The sequence below is a fragment of the Euprymna scolopes genome, chromosome 29 (assembly GCF_053919585.1).
Source record: "Euprymna scolopes isolate OS-2025 chromosome 29, ASM5391958v1, whole genome shotgun sequence".
Lineage (NCBI taxonomy): Eukaryota > Metazoa > Mollusca > Cephalopoda > Sepiida > Sepiolidae > Euprymna > Euprymna scolopes.
Genome location: NC_136510.1, coordinates 58,916,062 through 58,933,713, shown reverse-complemented (window position 1 = coordinate 58,933,713; position 17,652 = coordinate 58,916,062). Strand labels below are relative to the sequence as shown.

The following is a 17,652-nucleotide window of genomic DNA, read 5'->3' as shown; positions in this document are numbered from 1 at the left end:
ATTGATATTTCAAAATAGATGATTACTTTTGGGACACTATATATATATATATATATATATATATATATATATATATATATATATATATATATATATATACTTATGCGAGTATTTAGATAACATTTTTACATTCAGGCAGACATTGTTAAAAACAACAAAATGCTTCTACTTAGTGATACCTTTTTTATTTTTTATTTTTCATATTATCTTTTTTGTATATACATCAAACGTATGGATGTGTGGTCCAAACATTTTTTCTTCTCAAAGTGTCTGCAGTTTTAACGTTTTTGTGAAATCATCTTCAAATCATCGGGAATGTGTGTTAGTCTCGGTAAGGAATTATGGGAAGATTTATTTAAATAGTGGAAAATGGATTGCGAGCAAGATGTCTGACCGCAGTGGGGACGTTGGTCTGGTAAAGAAAAGTGCCTGTTCTATAGTCAGTGGCAGGAATTGGTGGATGTGAGGGGAGTTATGCAAAAAATTTGAGTGTAGTGGCATTATTCCAGAAATATGACCTGATTTAGGATAGGTATTTACATTTTGATCTAAATCGCTTCAAGGATTTTAAGATTTTTACATTTGTTTCATGGTATAGTGTTTTGGTGTTGTTAACTATAACTTCTCTAAAATTTGAGGGGGCCAGTATTGTTTTTTATTTAAATGTTGGAAGATGGCACTAGATTCAACATTATGGGAGGTGAAGCGGCGTGATAATATTGTGGTCATATGTCCGACGTAACTATTAGTTGCGTTGTTGTTATAGGAGTTACATTTTCCCAAGGGGCATTTGAAATGATAGATGACGTTGGTCCGTTCTAGTGGTTTAAGCAGAGGGAAGAGATTGTTTTTAATAACTAAGTTAAAAAAATTTTTTGTTTTGTTGGCTATTTTAATCGTGAGGTAGAGGTGGTTGCGGAGTTATAGCGTGACTTTTTTTAAGGCTGGGGATTAATATTAATATTGAGTTAGAGTATTGTTTATTGTGTCAGTTTTTAATGGATTCAACTTTTAGAAGACACATAAATCTGGATATATATATATATATATGTGTGTGTGTGTGTGTGTGTGTGTGTGTGTGTGTGTGTGTGTGTGTATACATACATATATATATGCATACAAAATATGCTTGAATTTGCCTACATTTGTATACAATAGCCAGCTTTAGTTTTGCTACTTCTGTTGTCTGCCCTGTGGCCTTGCCAGGCCACTAATAATATTGTCCCAAAATCACGACTAAATATAAAATTATAGGAACATGATAAGGTGTATTTCCTATATATATATATATATATATATATATATATATATATATATACATATATATATATACACACATATATATATACATATATATGTGTATATATATATATATATATATATATATATATATATATATATATATATATATATATATATATATATATATATATAGGAAATACACCTTATGATGTTCCTATAATTTTATATTTAATTGTCGTGATTTTGGGACAATATTATTAGTGGCCTGGCAAGGCCACAGGGCAGACAACAGAAGTAGCAAAACTAAAGCTAGCAACATACACATGTAGGCAAATTCGAGCATATTTTATTGGTTTGAAAATACAGTTTTTTTTTTACCAATGGTCATAAAATTGTAGCCATGTAATAGTATTATAATCTTCAAAAAACCTGCAAATTTTTATGTAGTTTCGTCCCATAGAACCAAAGATATCAGCATTTGAATATTCAATTTGACTACGAGTATATATATATATATATATATATATATATATATATATATATATATATATATATATATAGTAATTTCTAAAATATATATGGCGATTAAGCTACACTGAATATTCTGCGTTTCATCCAACTATAGGATTCGTCAGGCAAGCCTGACAAATCCTATAGTTGGATGAAACGCAGAATATTCAGTGTAGCTTAATCGCCATATATATTTTATAAATTACTAACTAGCTCTTCCTACGTATTGAGCACTTTTGAAGTAAATACTTAAAGTTTACGCATAAATCTATACTTTCGTATATTAAATTTATGTGAATAAATGAAGTAGTTATATATATATATATATTATTTAAACTCGGTATGGTTTTAATCATTTAGAACTGCTTTAAAGCTTCACCGCTCACTCATTTTTCGACCAAATTTCAAATAATTATTACAGTTTATAAATCACTTTCTCAGCTATATTGTGAGAAAAAATTCAATTTTTGTTCAGTAAAAAAAAGTTAAGATAAATTTTCTGGTGTTCAAAATCATAAAAATATGTAAGGATATTAGCGACTCTTTTATGACTGGTTTCCATAGCAACCACTTCGCTTTAACGACTAGTGTTGCTACTAATTCACTGCTGTCGCAAAAAGAGAAGTAACAAGTGAAACAGAGAGAATGAAAGCATGAAAGGGAGATAATTGGGAGGATTTTATTGAAAGCAGACGAGTGCCTCACATTGTTATTACATATGTTTTTGTGGGGGCAAAAAAATACGACTGAAATTAAACAAAGGAGAAGTGAATTTATTGGAAGCCTGAAAAATCATGGATCACAATAAAAAAATTACAGTATGAAAAATAATATGGTTAAGCTTAAACATGGAAAAGTAAATGACTAGTTGTTAAAACTGGGAAAGAAAAGGACAAGATATTCTAGTAAAAAGTATAGTAAATTTATTCCTTAAAATATTGCAGCATTAAGAATTTTTTTAATTCGATTAATAACATTATATAATCAATTCCTAATGCTGCAATATTTTAAGCTATAAATTTATTATATTATTACTAGAATATCTTGTCCTTTTCTTTTCCAGTTTTAACAACTAGTTCTTTACTTTTCCATAACCATATTACTTTTTTTGCTCTCATTTTTGTATTGTTATATATATATATATATATGAACTTTATTACCCCCGTGGAAACTTAGCACATTAAACAACGACTTAAATTTTCCTTGAAACATCTTATCTCAAATCTTATTTCAAACTACTGTTATTATGATACGAGCACACACATTCATGTATTCACTTATGAACTGTTCTTTTCAAAAATAGTCACATGGACCTTAAGCCCGCATGTGGCACTCTTATCATAAAAAAATTCAGTAATTTATTCTCACAAAATCATCACTTCATAAATCCTTCATTATGAACACTCTACACAAGAAAACACTCACGTTGGAACAATTTAAATTAATATTCTTAACACGTCAATAAATATTGCTTATGTCATGTTAATACAGTGATTTCGTGTTCTTTGTCGAGTGTCGTTATTTTCCGAATTTCGTTTTTATCTAAGGATGTGGATTGGTGAAACGTTTCTATTAATCGACGATCCCGTTAAATTTACTCTGGTGGTTTCGCGGATACACTTCTAGTTTCGACTTTAATAAAATTGCGACACATGCAACCTCGGTCCTATAAATTGATAAATCCCAATTATAAATTGGTGACCTCTCGGCTACAGGGTATTTTCATATTAACTTCATAATTAAACAAGCATTTACTTTCATTTCACAAAAAATGAAAAGCAAAATTGAGCAACTGAAAAAGTTAATGAATTTAAAGATTAAAGTTTCCAGTTTTAACTTGAATCGAAACTTTTGGAAAAATAAATTAATCAAGTATTCAGAAAAGAAGTTAATCGAAATTTTTTAATCAATTGTTTAAATGCTTCAAAATTATAATTGAATTTCCCATGGACAAAGTAAACATTGTTGTGTCAGACATAACCTTTGTAAATACACATCACCCCTCTTTTCATTTACTGTTAATTGAATATTTAAATCGAAATAAAAAAACAAAACTAAAATAATTTTTAAGTTTGTCAATTATTCATAAAATGCAAGTGTTCACAAACAAAAACAAAATTTAAATCGTTGAATTCTTATTTGAATTAAAACAATACAAAGTCCAAAATTATAATTTTTAAAACTTGTTTTGGACGATTGTAAATTGAAGTAAGGTGAAATAACAAAAGAAGACACTATTTTGCATATCTGTCAATGCGAAAACAATGTTCAAAGTGGATGCCGCGTTTGATCAGTCAATCAGAAACAATAACATGTCGACAATCCAGAGCATAGTTTGTAACTGTTTCAAGACAACAAAGAAGAGTTTTTAAATCAGTATATGACATGAGTCACTTCAGTCTGAAGTTAAATCGGCAATTATCTGTATGGATAGCAGCAGGTGAAAATCGTTCAAAGTGACCAAACATGCAAACATAATTTGGGATGTTCAAAATATAGAAATAAAGACCATAAAAGAATGCTTTAGTGTACAGAGTTGACTACAATAAAGAAATGATACTGAAAATTAAGGTGTGTTTTTGCTATACTTCGTTCTACAAAAAACACATCGTATTAGTCGAAATTAGTGTATCAGGATAGAAAGAGAATGTGTTCACAAACAAAGTCGAATGTTGTCTAAAAAGTTATTTGATGAGTTAGGCCTGAGACTTATTGAGTGATGTGTTATTGTCGTTTTGAATTGCTAATAAAAGAAAACAAATCACCAAAACTTTTTAAAATTATAACAAAAGAAATAGATTACTTAGTATTCACGAAATCCATTTTCGTTAAGTAGTTCGGCCATAATGAATATAAAAGATGTTCACTTTTTATCAATTTCATTTTCAAATATTTCTACTCCAAAATAATTTGTAACAAATTTCTTTTAAAATATTTTATATCTTAGTTAATTACATCATATATCATTTTCTCGGATAATTAGTTTAAAGGTTATAACATAAAAACACGTGCTAACACACGAAAAAGAAAGCTTTATTAAAATTACTATTATTAATCAATTTTTAAGTGTGCATTTTTGTTGTTAAAAAACGAAATATAGGAAAATAATTTTTTTGAAAAATATATCACAGAAAAATTTATATCTAAAGATTCAGTAAGAATTCATTTTATAAAAAGAAACATTTGCCATTGGACATGCTTGTCATGTTATAATGACAAAGTTTAGTTTTATTTGTAAAAACAGGATATCAATGAAACGAACAAAGATAAAAAAAAAAAACACTCCTAGTAAATCCTATTTTTATAAGAACACTGTCACTCACAGTGTTCTTAAGTATATGCGCAACGGGGTGGGGTAATATATTCCAACATATATATATATAAACTTGATTCCCACCTTGTTCAGCAGTGCATATAGTGCCTGACAAAGAGACAGAAAACCACTCTCACTGGCACACATTAAAAAAAAAACCAAGAGAATATTAAACAACAAAACATAACAAAAATAATCAAAACAAAAAATAATCAAACAAAAAAAAGAAAGAAAATGTTTAAATTACTTTTGGTGATAATTCTAGGATTTGGTGGAATATCCAAAACCGTTTTCGGACAAACAAGTAAGATTTTTCATTTCGTCTGACTTTTATTGTTGAAAATTTTCATTTGATTTTTAATTAATGTTTGTTTTGTTTTTGTTTTGTTTTGTTTAAAATGTTTATTACAACTCTAAATATTAAACAAACTTTGGAAAAACATAAGTATTTGCTATTTCACTAACTTTATTTTCACATTTTTATCAATTTAATTACGGGAATACAAAAAAAAAAAAAGATTATTTTTGTAGAAGTCATACTTTTCAATTATTTTGTATAGTAAATTTCACAAATCATAGTTAAGTTTACCTCTTGAATTTCTATCTTCTTTAACAACTTTCTAAAAACGGACATAAAAGCTAATAAGATAATCTTATTGTCAACTTAATTGAATCATAATTTATTAAAGCACCTTTCAAAGTGTGTTTAGGAGATTACCCCACACCTCTAAATTTCACAATTTACACTTTTCCCTCTTTTCACGTTAATCTCATCGATTACAAACTTAACTTTCAGATTATAAAAATTATTGAACAAAATATTTTTTATGACTTATCGTTTTTATAACATTCTACTTAATTGAACACTCACTTTGTGGCCATCTCTCTCATGTGACCGGTGAATATTCCCGTCTAAAAAATGGGGGGTAGGGTAAATTTTTATTTTCTTTCCAACTCAATGATTACTTTTACAGGTTTTCGAGTATGCTGAAAATGAATATCACAGTCATTTGCTATTTTAGCATCGGAAAAAAAATTCCAAAAATATATTGAAATTTTGAATAGCGTTTTCACATACTCTGCATTTTCGTTTACATCATCTCCAACAAACCTTTCATTTTTGAAATCATGTCAGTATAGACATAGCACACCCACAAGAGCACAACTTATTGCTTGCCACAAGAAGTTTTATCTATGTGACACATTATTTTCCTGAAAATTTGGAAAAAGTCCAGTCTTAGAGTTGTCATTTCAAATTTTTTACCAAATTCTTTCAAACAAAATTTATTTTCACAATTTCTTATTGTTGGGATTTTTCAACCGAGACGACGCGGTTGAAATAGACAGATAAGAGAGAGAGAGAGAGAGAGAGAGAGAGAGAGAGAGAGAGAGAGAGAGAGAGATATTATGTGGGATGTTAAGAGAGTTCCCTTCCTAATCCCTTTTTAAGCGGGAATATTCACCAGTCACGTGAGAGAGATTGTCACAAAGTAGGTGCTCAGTTTAGTAGAATGTTATAATTGAAAACTGATCCCCGTCGATAAAGTCATAAAAAATATTTTATTTCACTATTTTAATCTGAAAGTTAAGTTTGTAATCGATGAAATTAACGCGAAAAAAAGGGGAAAAAGTGTAAATTGTTGAATTTAGAGGTTGAGGACAATATCCTAAACGTCACTTGGAGATTAAATTTTTTAACTATTTTTAACTATTTTTTTTGTCAGTCCTACAAATATATAATCTGATGAATTAATTTGTAGATTTGATGATATTTTCTATTGAAAACGACAATGTATTTACATTCTATTTACATGCATTGTTGTGTAGAAAAGTATGGATTAAATCGAACATAATGTAGTTCAAATAAATAAAAGAAATATTTATTCAGACTACTCTTCTCTTAGATATTATGCTCTCATCATTGCAATCGATGTAATCTCCAACCGTTTTCACGTATACCTTATCGAAATCAGGAATCTTTACGGCAAACTCAAGAATTTGTACATAATTCGAACTGAATTCGATGTAGAGTGCTCTTGTTCTATCAGATCTAGAAGTCTTACGTAATTTTAATTATATTCGTAGTATAATCTGCGGATTGAACGTCAACCGCCAAAAATCTGTTTAATATAATTGTTTAATATTCGTTGCATCATCATGTACACTGATGCAACGAGAGCGAGTTACCTCCGTTGGGTTTAATAAAAGTTTCAGTTCGAAATTCTGTACAGGTTCCCGAGTTTAATATGAAGACTCCATAGTTTAAAAAACGCCCACGAAAAAGTTCAAATGTTATATCAGTAGAAACGATTATTTGAGAAATGCATGTAAAGAGGTCACAAATATGATAACATTTACTTCTTGGAATTGTGTGCAGTTTTCCAATTGCATCAATATACAAAATAGCGTCTTTCAGATCAATAATCACGATGATGCTGACCAATATCACTTTTGTGGTTACAACGTTTTGTAGTTCTTTTTTCAAAGTTTTTCGGAATTGTTTCCTAGTGCTCCTACTATTATAGGTACTATCTTAATTTTTTTTATCATCCATATCGCTTTCAGCTCTCTGGTCAGCTCGGTGTATTTACTCCATTTCTCCTTTTCTTTGATATTTATCCTGTGGTCAGCTGAAACAGCAAAGTCTACAATTTGGCAGGACTTTTCTTTCTTGTTAATTATTACGACATCCAGTCTTCTTGCTTGGATGGGTTTATCCGTTTGTATGTCCATGTCCCATAGGATTTTGTGATTCTCGTTTTCAATTACTGTTGCTGGCTTATGCTTATACCATTTGTCTGTGCATTCGAGGTGCAGTTTTTTGCACAACTCCTAGTGTACTGCCTTGGTCGTTCCTGTTCTTTTATTCCTTTTGAGTTAGCTTGCTACATTCACTTACTATATGGTTTATCGTTTCGTCTCTTTTTCCATAGAGTCTGCATTTGCTGTTTTCTTGTGTTTTGTCGATCTTTGCTTTGATGTAGTTGGTTCCCATCGAGGTATCTTGTGCTGCCGTTATTAGGGATTAATTTTTTCGGTTTACGTGTTCTTTTTGCATCCATGTCCATGTGTGTTCGTTATACTCGTCTTTTATTATCCTTATGAATCTTCTGTGTAATTGCTTCTCTTCCCATTTTTCTTTTATTGTTTTATTATTTGTCTCTCTGTTTTCTGTTTTGTTGATTTTTTTTCGTGTCTCTTGCTGATGTAATTGTACTTTCAGTGTTTTGTAGTATGTATTTTTCTAGTTCTTTTTTTGTGTGTATGTGTGTCATTCATACAGACTTCTATACAAATCAGTCCTCTCCTGCCGTCTTTCCTTTTCACATAGAGTCGGTCAACATCGTCCTTCGGGTGTAGTGCGTTATGCATGGTCAAGAGTTTCCTGGTCTTCTGATCGAGCTGTTTCAGTTCTTCTTTAGTCCACCCTATGAACGGTCCAGGGTATCTTATCAGTGATACTGCCATGTATTTATACCATTTATTAGGTTTCTGCTCTATAATTTAGTTTACATAATTTTCTTTTTCTCCTAAGGTATTCCTTTCCAATTCTCTCTTTCTCTTGTTTTGATGGTGTCTGCTTCCAGAACATTATTATTATTATTATTATTATTATTATTATTATTATTATTATTATTATTATTATTATTATTCAGTACAAGTTTTCACATGTGTCATTATTATCAGTAATTGCTCACGGACAATAACAAGTAGGTTTTCCTAGAAGCTACCCGCTTTTTCTTCTCTTTTATTATTGCAAATCATTTTCATTATTGCAACGACCGTCTGCAACTGATTTCTCGCTAATAAAGACCATTGGCGTTCTCTGAAAAATGAATAAATGTCAATAAGCCTTTCTAAAGTTCCAGTACTCTTTGTATTCTTCAATAGGAAGTGTTACATGGTGTTCCTCGTCCTCGATCTTTCTATTCTCAATCAATTTGTAAGGTTTCAACGAAGGCATTTGCCACATGGTTTTTTTTTGGGGGGGGGTCAATTTCAGTTTCTCTGGTCTCGTCTATAGTTTTTATTTCTAGTATGTAAACTTACCTGTGTTTGTTTGAGTCACGTGCTTAGGAGGGTTGGTTTCTACACTCGACGATTTTCTGCAATATTTCAGCTCTGTTCATTCTTGCCGTGTGTTGCACAATGAAGCTCCCTTTGGGAGGAGCTGGGGCTTCTACATTAATAAACCTTGTGCACAACTAGTTTTGTACTTGCAGAGGGGCAAACACACACACACACACATCTCAGTGAGTCCATACTTTCAAAGATTGACACTTGACACATACTGAGATTGTTTATGTAATCAGATTATTGACAACTGTTTACCAAAACTGAACCAAATCACTGAGCCTGTAATGTATGTCTCTCTTTCTTTCTCTCTCACTCCCTTTCTTTCTTTCTCTCTCACTCCCTTTCTTTCTTTCTCTCTCACTCCCTTTCTCTCTGTTTCTTCATTGAAAGAGAGGAGAATTGAATTATTTAATTTAAATGTTATTGTTAAAAAGAGTCCAAGCACGACAGATCAGTTGAATATGATCCTCCAGTGTTAAATAAAATAATTATATTTTTATAAACCATGCCTTTGTTCGCTGTTTTGTACAACTGTTAATTTTCAGCAAGCGGTTGCTACCATTTCATTTTTAACATTCAATTTTCTTTTTTGGATGAATTGGTTCATGTTAACTCCCATGTTTCAAAGGAGTTTATAACATTTTTCTTAAAATATTGACTGTGGTTTATGTTTGTAACATTTTTCTTGGTCCGTATGTATAGTTTGCAGTGAATCACTTTCTCAACCAAGTGATGTCTGTTTTTTTTTATTCCTTTTGGAGGAGTTTTCTGAATACACTTATGATGTATGTTTGTTTGTCCCTAGTTTACTGTTTTTCTGCATTACTTGAGCAATTCTTTTTTCTTTTCCTGTTATCAAGTCACTAATAAGAGTACTACTGTTATCTGTATGATCGAATGACCCTAACTATGGCTCCTCTAGCAACACATTCATAATACCTGGATTGTTGGATTACTATTTAATGAATGAAGCCTGGACTTTGCAGTAGTTTCTGATGGGACCTTTGATGCCATGTAAGTGGAAACTACTCCAGCTTTTCTTTCTTCAATGGCCTTCAGAGAAAATCTCTTTTTTTACTCATGCTTTCTCTGTCCTACTCTTCCACAAATCTTCCAACCTTAAAATGACAAGTCACAAAACATAAAATAAGCGTAAACCAGAACCACAACCTCCAACATAGATCCCCACTACCATCAAGAGGCTACGTTTCAACCTTCCAGAAGTTTGAATTCATTTACAGGAGACAAAACCAGATCTGTGTTTCTCCACAAAACTGGTATTCGTTCTTTTATTTCAATAGGGATCGCTGGAAGCAGGCACTACAGGAAGGAATCAGCTGTGAAACTACTGGGACGAACTACTGAAAAGATAGCTAATGGAAAAAAAACCTGGACTGAATTCTTGGCAACATTCTCCGCTCTAACACGTTCGGTCCGGTTCTCGAGAACTCAACTCGACTCAACTCCATTTTCGACCTCTTAACTGTCGGCCTTATATTGTCTCATTCATGCAAATTAAGACACGATCGAACGTGATGATTTGTCGCCTTTCTGTGTCTCGTCGGTCGGGTTTCAAGTTTGCACATGGCACCTTTAGCAGTCCGCCTCCATAACTGCAGTCACACCAAAATTTTCCCTACACTCCCCCCTGATCTCATGATCACAAACTGGATAGGGAAGTAGTATCTCTCTTTGTCGGATACTCCTTAGCAAAAAGTGGGGCTACACGGGCAGACACAGCTAGCCCTCCATCCTCGACCAGACATAGCTAGCTCTCCATCCTCGACCAGGCATAGCTAGCCCTCCATCGGCCAGACATAGCTAGCCCTCCATCCTCGACCAGACACAGCTAGCCCTCCATCCTCGACCAGACACAGCTAGCCCTCCATACTCGGCCAGGCACAGCTAGCCCACGGAAATTAATTTTTAGATTTCTCATTTAAAAACGACTTTACATACAAGTCGACTGAATCACATTTTACGTTCTTTTAACAACGACGATTTTTTCAAATACAATAAAATCCGACTTGAATTGTACTTTCATAAAATGAATCTATTGTTTAAAAACAACCTGTTTCTTCTTTTCAGCATAACAGGATTTCAGTTTAAATTCTGCACTGAAAAATAACTTAAATACATACAAGTGGTCCGAATCACATTTTAAGTTCTTTATCCAGCGACCACTTTTTTTCAAAAACAGAACACACAAAAAAAAAATCCGACCGAATTGTACTCTCAACAAAATAACTCTTTCGTCCCAAAACGACCCCCCCCCCAGCAACACGATTTCATTTTAAATTCCGCATTGAAAAATAACTTTTAAATACATACAAGTAGATCGAATCGCATTCCAACATGTTGATTTGACGAATCCCACTGGGAATAACAAACAAACAAAAAGACAAAAAAGTCCGACTCACTTCACCATATCTTCGCAGTTTGACACGACTCATTCAATTCTTCCTTTGACAATGCTTTTCAATTTTCAACGCGACTTTTAATTTTCTAGGTTCGACGCGAATCATTTAAAATTTTCCATTTCATCTCGGCCGCATCGGCCCCATATTTAAAGCCGAAATAGCTTCTCAAATAAAAAAAACCTGGACTGGATTCTTGGCAACATTCTCCACTCTAACACGTTCGGTCCAGTTCTTGAGAACTCAACTCGACTCAACTCCATTCCCGACCTCTACACTGCCGGCCTTATATTGTCTTATTCATGCAAATTAAGATGCGATCGAACCTGATGATCTGTCGCCATTCTGTGTTCCGTCGGTCGGGTTTCAAGTTTGCACATGGCACCCTTAGCAGTCCGCCTCCATGACTGCAAGTCACACCAAAATTTTCCCTACAGTTAGAAAGTGTTATGGCAGCAGGAGAGAGCTGGGGCTGCTGGAGTCGGAGCTGGAGTTTGAGCCATAGCCATAGCTGCCGGAATTGGAGCAGGAGCTAGAGAAGCATGTTGAAGTCAGATGGATGGAGCAAGGTGTGAAGTTGGAGTTACCCTAAATAGGACATTTATTCGCTGCTGCTGTAGATGCTGCTGGTGTTTTCTGCTTCTGTGCCCGACGACTGATCACACAGTCGGTAGTGGAGATTTATTACCCTCCCCCCTCCCGGCTGGGCATATTACCTTTGGTGATGCTCTGGAGCAAACAAATGATTGTAATTAATTAATGACAAAATTTATTGAGTTCAAGAGAGCATTAGTTGATTGTATTTATGTGAATATCGGCCAATTATAAAGATCAATTGTTTTAGGTCAGTATAAGAAGAGGACATGAAATCCCAAAGTGCGTGAGAGAATCAAAACCGCTGTGAAATTTACATTTTTCGGCTAGATAATTTTCCAGAGTGTAATGTTTGGCTTTTGAAAACGTATTTAAATCTGTAATGTTATAATGTAAACATTGGAGCCGTGAATCTTCACAAAACAAAACATCTATTATATAAACCTCAGCTGTATGTATGTATGTTTGTATGTATGTATTTTGTCTGTATGTTTGTCTGTATGCATGTATGTTTGTATGTATTTATTTTGTCTGTATGTATGTATGTATGTATGTTTGTATGCATGTATGTATGTATGTTGTATGTTAGGTCAGATCATGTCATATGCTACTGGTACCATGTAACCCAGTACAACCTGCCTCATGGTCGGATCACCGGCGACTAAACTGGTTCCCCCACCAGACTTGTTTGGTGAGGAGGGTGGCTAGTCTCCCTGAAGGATTAAAAACAAGACCTTTCAAAGGGCGAATGAACCCTTTTTCGGGGTCAACGGCCAACTAGCACCGTGTATGTATGTGTGTGTTGGTGGGGTGGATAGGGCTCCCATAAGCCGTGGTGAAGGCAACCTTTATAGGAGAAGCAAATCCCTGATTTAAAAAGCCATAAAACGGGAGACCAGTACCCCCATTAAGCTGGTCTGCAGTTTAATTTGTTGCTGGCTATCTTGCTCTTGCTTGTTGCTTGATCTCAACATTTTGAACCAAGAGAGAGACTTAGCTGTCGTACTAAGCTAAGACTCTGTAACATCATCTGTGTATAGATACTCCCTCAGGCATTTGTCTATTAAAATGGTCCTGTGGTGATGGACGTCATTTTTGGGCTCATGGACTTTAAGTGTCTGAGGGAGTGGCACTCGTCTGACAAGACGTTGCAATCATCATCACCATGTTGTATGTATGTATGCATGTTTGTATGTATGTATGTACGGTACAACACCAGTTCTCGTTAGATCACCGAAGTTAAGCAACGGTGAGCCTGGCCAGTACCAGATGGATTACCATTTGGGAATTCTAGGCACTGTATGTGCTTTCCGCTTATCTCGACATTGTTTCCAGTCGTCCTGAACCTCCACTTGCCATTGGTATTCAACAATGTCGACTCAGGAGAGGTGTGGTTGGAGATTGCGCAACTCTTGCCACAAAATGGCACCCTTACAATAGGTATCCATAGTCTTTCAAGACTGAAGGAAGCCTTTTTTATGTATGTATGTATGTATGTATGCTTGTGTGTCTGCCTACAACTTTCGACAAAAGCGACGGATTTTCACGGGACTGGTATCATCTTAAAGCTTGATCCTTTAGACGACAAATATCGAAAGACTGACCAAAAACATTAATTCCTAAATCCTCAACTGGGCACTTTTCTACAGGGGGGGTCACTTTTGTCGCCGAAATTTTCGAAAGTCATCGCTTCTTTTCAATTGTCTAGCCTTAATTTAAACCTACATTACTCTTGGTTTGGCGATGGGCGCAACTGCAAACACGTCATATTTTTTCACGTTCTTTTTCTTCTTTGCGGTACGGGTTCGAGCCTGCCGGACTACTACCACTTTTCCCTTTTTCTTTTTGCTCAACACACACCTCTAAACACCCGGGCGCCAAGGCTAGTCTATTATATAAATCTCACCTGTCTCTTTAAATGAATGTATGTATGTCTAAAATTTCGACAGAGCCGACGGATTTTTACGAGATCGGTATCGTTTTGAAGCTCGACCCTTCAGACGAAAAATATCGAAACATTGGCCAAAAACATTAATTCTGTAACAACCCCAGAAATAAAACGATTCATTTTATCACACAAAAATACGAAAATACATTTTCGTATCCAAAAATCAAGAACTGCTAGCTCTATTCACCTCTCTCTCTCTCTCTCTCTCTCTCTCTCTCTCTCTCTCTCTCTCACACACACACACACACACACACACACACTAAAATGCAAAAGACACGTGTGACTTTGCTCTGTAAACAAGTTGGAAATAAATAATAAAATTAAATGCTAATATTCGTTACGTTAATTCTTCTTTGGAATAATATTCCATAAACGTAACAATGGTGACCCCGACAAAGGAAATCTTCTGATATTTCTTTCATCAACGGAGACAAAAAAAAAGAATTCAAACGCCCCGCTACTGAACAATAAATGAAACATCCAAAAAAAAAAAAAAAAAAACCTACACACACGTTTGATAAATCTCAACACGGTATCTCTTTTCAAGCGGATGCCGTGGTAAGTCCTAAAATGTTTTTTTTTTACTTTCCTACTGCAAAATATATTTCTACAAAAGTTTAGCTAATAATGAAGATAATGAAAAGAAGTCTTATTTTAACGTTTAATAAACAAACTTTATTTGTTATTTTCGATAGTGACGTTAGTAAAAAAGAGAAACAGGTTAGTAGGTTGAAGTGTTCTTGTGTAAAGATAGATTTAATATATTGCCGGCTTGTTGAAGGAGAGAATGGTTCAGTTCCATTTACATGTGTTTACTGCTAGTAGTCGTCGAGGCGGAGGAAGCCGGTTAAAAGGGAAAGAAAGGGGCAAGGTATTCAGTGTGTTTGCTTGGTGTCGTGGGTGAGTGTGAATTGTATCGACGAGAGCAGTTCTGTAGCATAATAAATAAAGTTTGTGTGGGTACCGCACGAGGAAACAAATGGGAGTTTGAAGAGAGCCATACCTAGCTTGTTGCACTCACGTTCTGTTTGCGGCCGAAGCCCCAAGCGAAGTCAGGGTCAGGATGAAAGAGGGTTGAGAGTTTCAGATTTCGCCTTTTATATACTCTGTCACGTGATTGAGAGCTGGTTTATGATTGGATAAGCCAGGGAGAAAATGGATTTCAAATCTCGAGTCGTGAGAAGTAGCTCCTGCCTGTGATTGTAGCGAGTGTCGGCTGCTACATAAATAACTTCGCAAACATACACTTAAAAATAAAACTTTACACTGACCTAATATATGCATAAAGTTTCCTTAAAATAAATACAACAAAATCCTTACATATTCTTGTCAAAAAACAGTTATATATATATATATATATATATATTAAGTAATGTGATTTATAATTTAAAAGTTTTAAAATTTTTAAAATTTAAAAATCAAAATTTAATTAAATTAAAAATCAGTTTCATAAGAAGGAACAACAACAAAGTCAGTTATCTGTACGATCGTTTCGGAAATCCGTGCTTTTTATTTGTGGTATACATGAAGTCACGTAGAATAATTATACATAGTTTTTTTGGTAAGCACGGTCTCCTCATCAGCAAATTTAGGAGGATTTTTATTGAATTGAAAAGACACCAAAAATAAACCTAGCATTAAAAGTAAGGCAGATGAATCTGAAAAATTGAAGTTAAAAGGTTTGGATATAAAATTTATAAGAAAATTAATAAGGAAATTGGTATAGGTTAGAGATAGAAATGAGTAGAAAAAATATATATATTTTTGAATTTACATAATAAATTTGATTTAAAAATATATATATAATTACCTTTTGGTTTTCCTTTTTTTGAAATCAGGAACTGTATTTAAAGTAGTCATTTAGATGTTTGCTATAGCTTTTTATTTTATTGAATGATGAATTTTAAAAGGGCGACGCTCGTGCAGTAAATTGTTTCCGTTAGCGTATTTGATTTAGAGACGCTACAGTTAATATCTATAGAGAGAGAGTTTTTTTTTTTTTTTTTTTTTTTTTTTTTTTTTTTTTGCAAGTTTTTAAAGGGAGATAATTGTCATGGCTTTATTTATTATTTGATTTACGAGTCTAAGGGCGGTAATTGGTTTAACTTAATTTATTAAAAAAAAAAAAAAAAAAAAAAAAAAATCTATTTTTACTAATGAGTAATTACTCATTAGTAAAAATAGATTTTTTTTTTTTTTTTTTTTTTTTTAATAAATTAAGTTAAACCAATTACCGCCCTTAGACTCGTAAATCAAATAATAAATAAAGCCATGACAATTATCTCCCTTTAAAAACTTGCAAAAAAAAAAAAAAAAAAAAAAAAAAAAAAAAAAAAAACTCTCTCTCTATAGATATTAACTGTAGCGTCTCTAAATCAAATACGCTAACGGAAACAATTTACTGCACGAGCGTCGCCCTTTTAAAATTCATCATTCAATAAAATAAAAAGCTATAGCAAACATCTAAATGACTACTTTAAATACAGTTCCTGATTTCAAAAAAAGGAAAACCAAAAGGTAATTATATATATATTTTTAAATCAAATTTATTATGTAAATTCAAAAATATATATATTTTTTCTACTCATTTCTATCTCTAACCTATACCAATTTCCTTATTAATTTTCTTATAAATTTTATATCCAAACCTTTTAACTTCAATTTTTCAGATTCATCTGCCTTACTTTTAATGCTAGGTTTATTTTTGGTGTCTTTTCAATTCAATAAAAATCCTCCTAAATTTGCTGATGAGGAGACCGTGCTTACCAAAAAAACTATGTATAATTATTCTACGTGACTTCATGTATACCACAAATAAAAAGCACGGATTTCCGAAACGATCGTACAGATAACTGACTTTGTTGTTGTTCCTTCTTATGAAACTGATTTTTAATTTAATTAAATTTTGATTTTTAAATTTTAAAAATTTTAAAACTTTTAAATTATAAATCACATTACTTAATATTGAATTAGCTCTAGGACATTTAACTATCGAGCTTATTATATATCTAAATTACAACGAGCATTTCCTGTATTTTAATTAAACTAGTAATTTCACTATTACATTAAAATACACTTAGCTCTTTAGACTATTATTCTAATCTCCTTTATATATATATATATATATATATATAGGCAGCACTTTTTCATTCAAGCAAAAATTATTAACTGCAACGGAGACACTTTGCTTTATGATTATTTTTTTATTTTTCGATTTTTCATATAAACTTTTTTGTATCAAAATCAAAAATATTAATAAAAGTTCCATAATTGTTGTTGTATCGAGCTCTTTTGATTCGGTCACAAATCATCACCAGATGTTGAAATAAAAGTCTAGCGAAAATGAGAATTAAAAGTGAAAATTAAAATATACAGTCAACAGCGATAAGTGAAAATAGAATCGATGAAAAGTCGATTAAAAATATCGGTCAGTTAAAATTCAAGTATTAAAATCAGCAAGTTCGTGGACACCGTTAACAAAGTTCGTGCAATACGAACTATGTAAGGCATTTTAGGACGTTACTGCTTTTTTCGAATGCCATGTATATATA

The 17,652-nt window shown here is 32.8% G+C and overlaps 1 protein-coding gene across 6 annotated transcripts in view; it reads left to right on the top strand.

The window, feature by feature from the left end:
* The first annotated feature begins 5,063 nt into the window (after positions 1-5,063).
* Positions 5,064-17,652, top strand: part of LOC145252658 (scavenger receptor cysteine-rich domain-containing protein DMBT1-like) — a 488,297-nt gene continuing 475,708 nt past the window's right edge. For 4 of the 6 annotated variants that reach the window (XM_080112429.1, XM_080112430.1, XM_080112428.1 and 1 more), the window contains exon 1: positions 5,153-5,369. In XM_080112429.1, the coding sequence (XP_079968555.1) occupies positions 5,300-5,369 (70 nt within the window). In that variant the 5' untranslated portion in view covers positions 5,153-5,299. Of the gene's footprint in view, positions 5,370-17,652 lie in introns of all 6 variants that reach the window. The other 2 variants (XM_080112426.1, XM_080112427.1) reach the window with 2 other exon arrangements.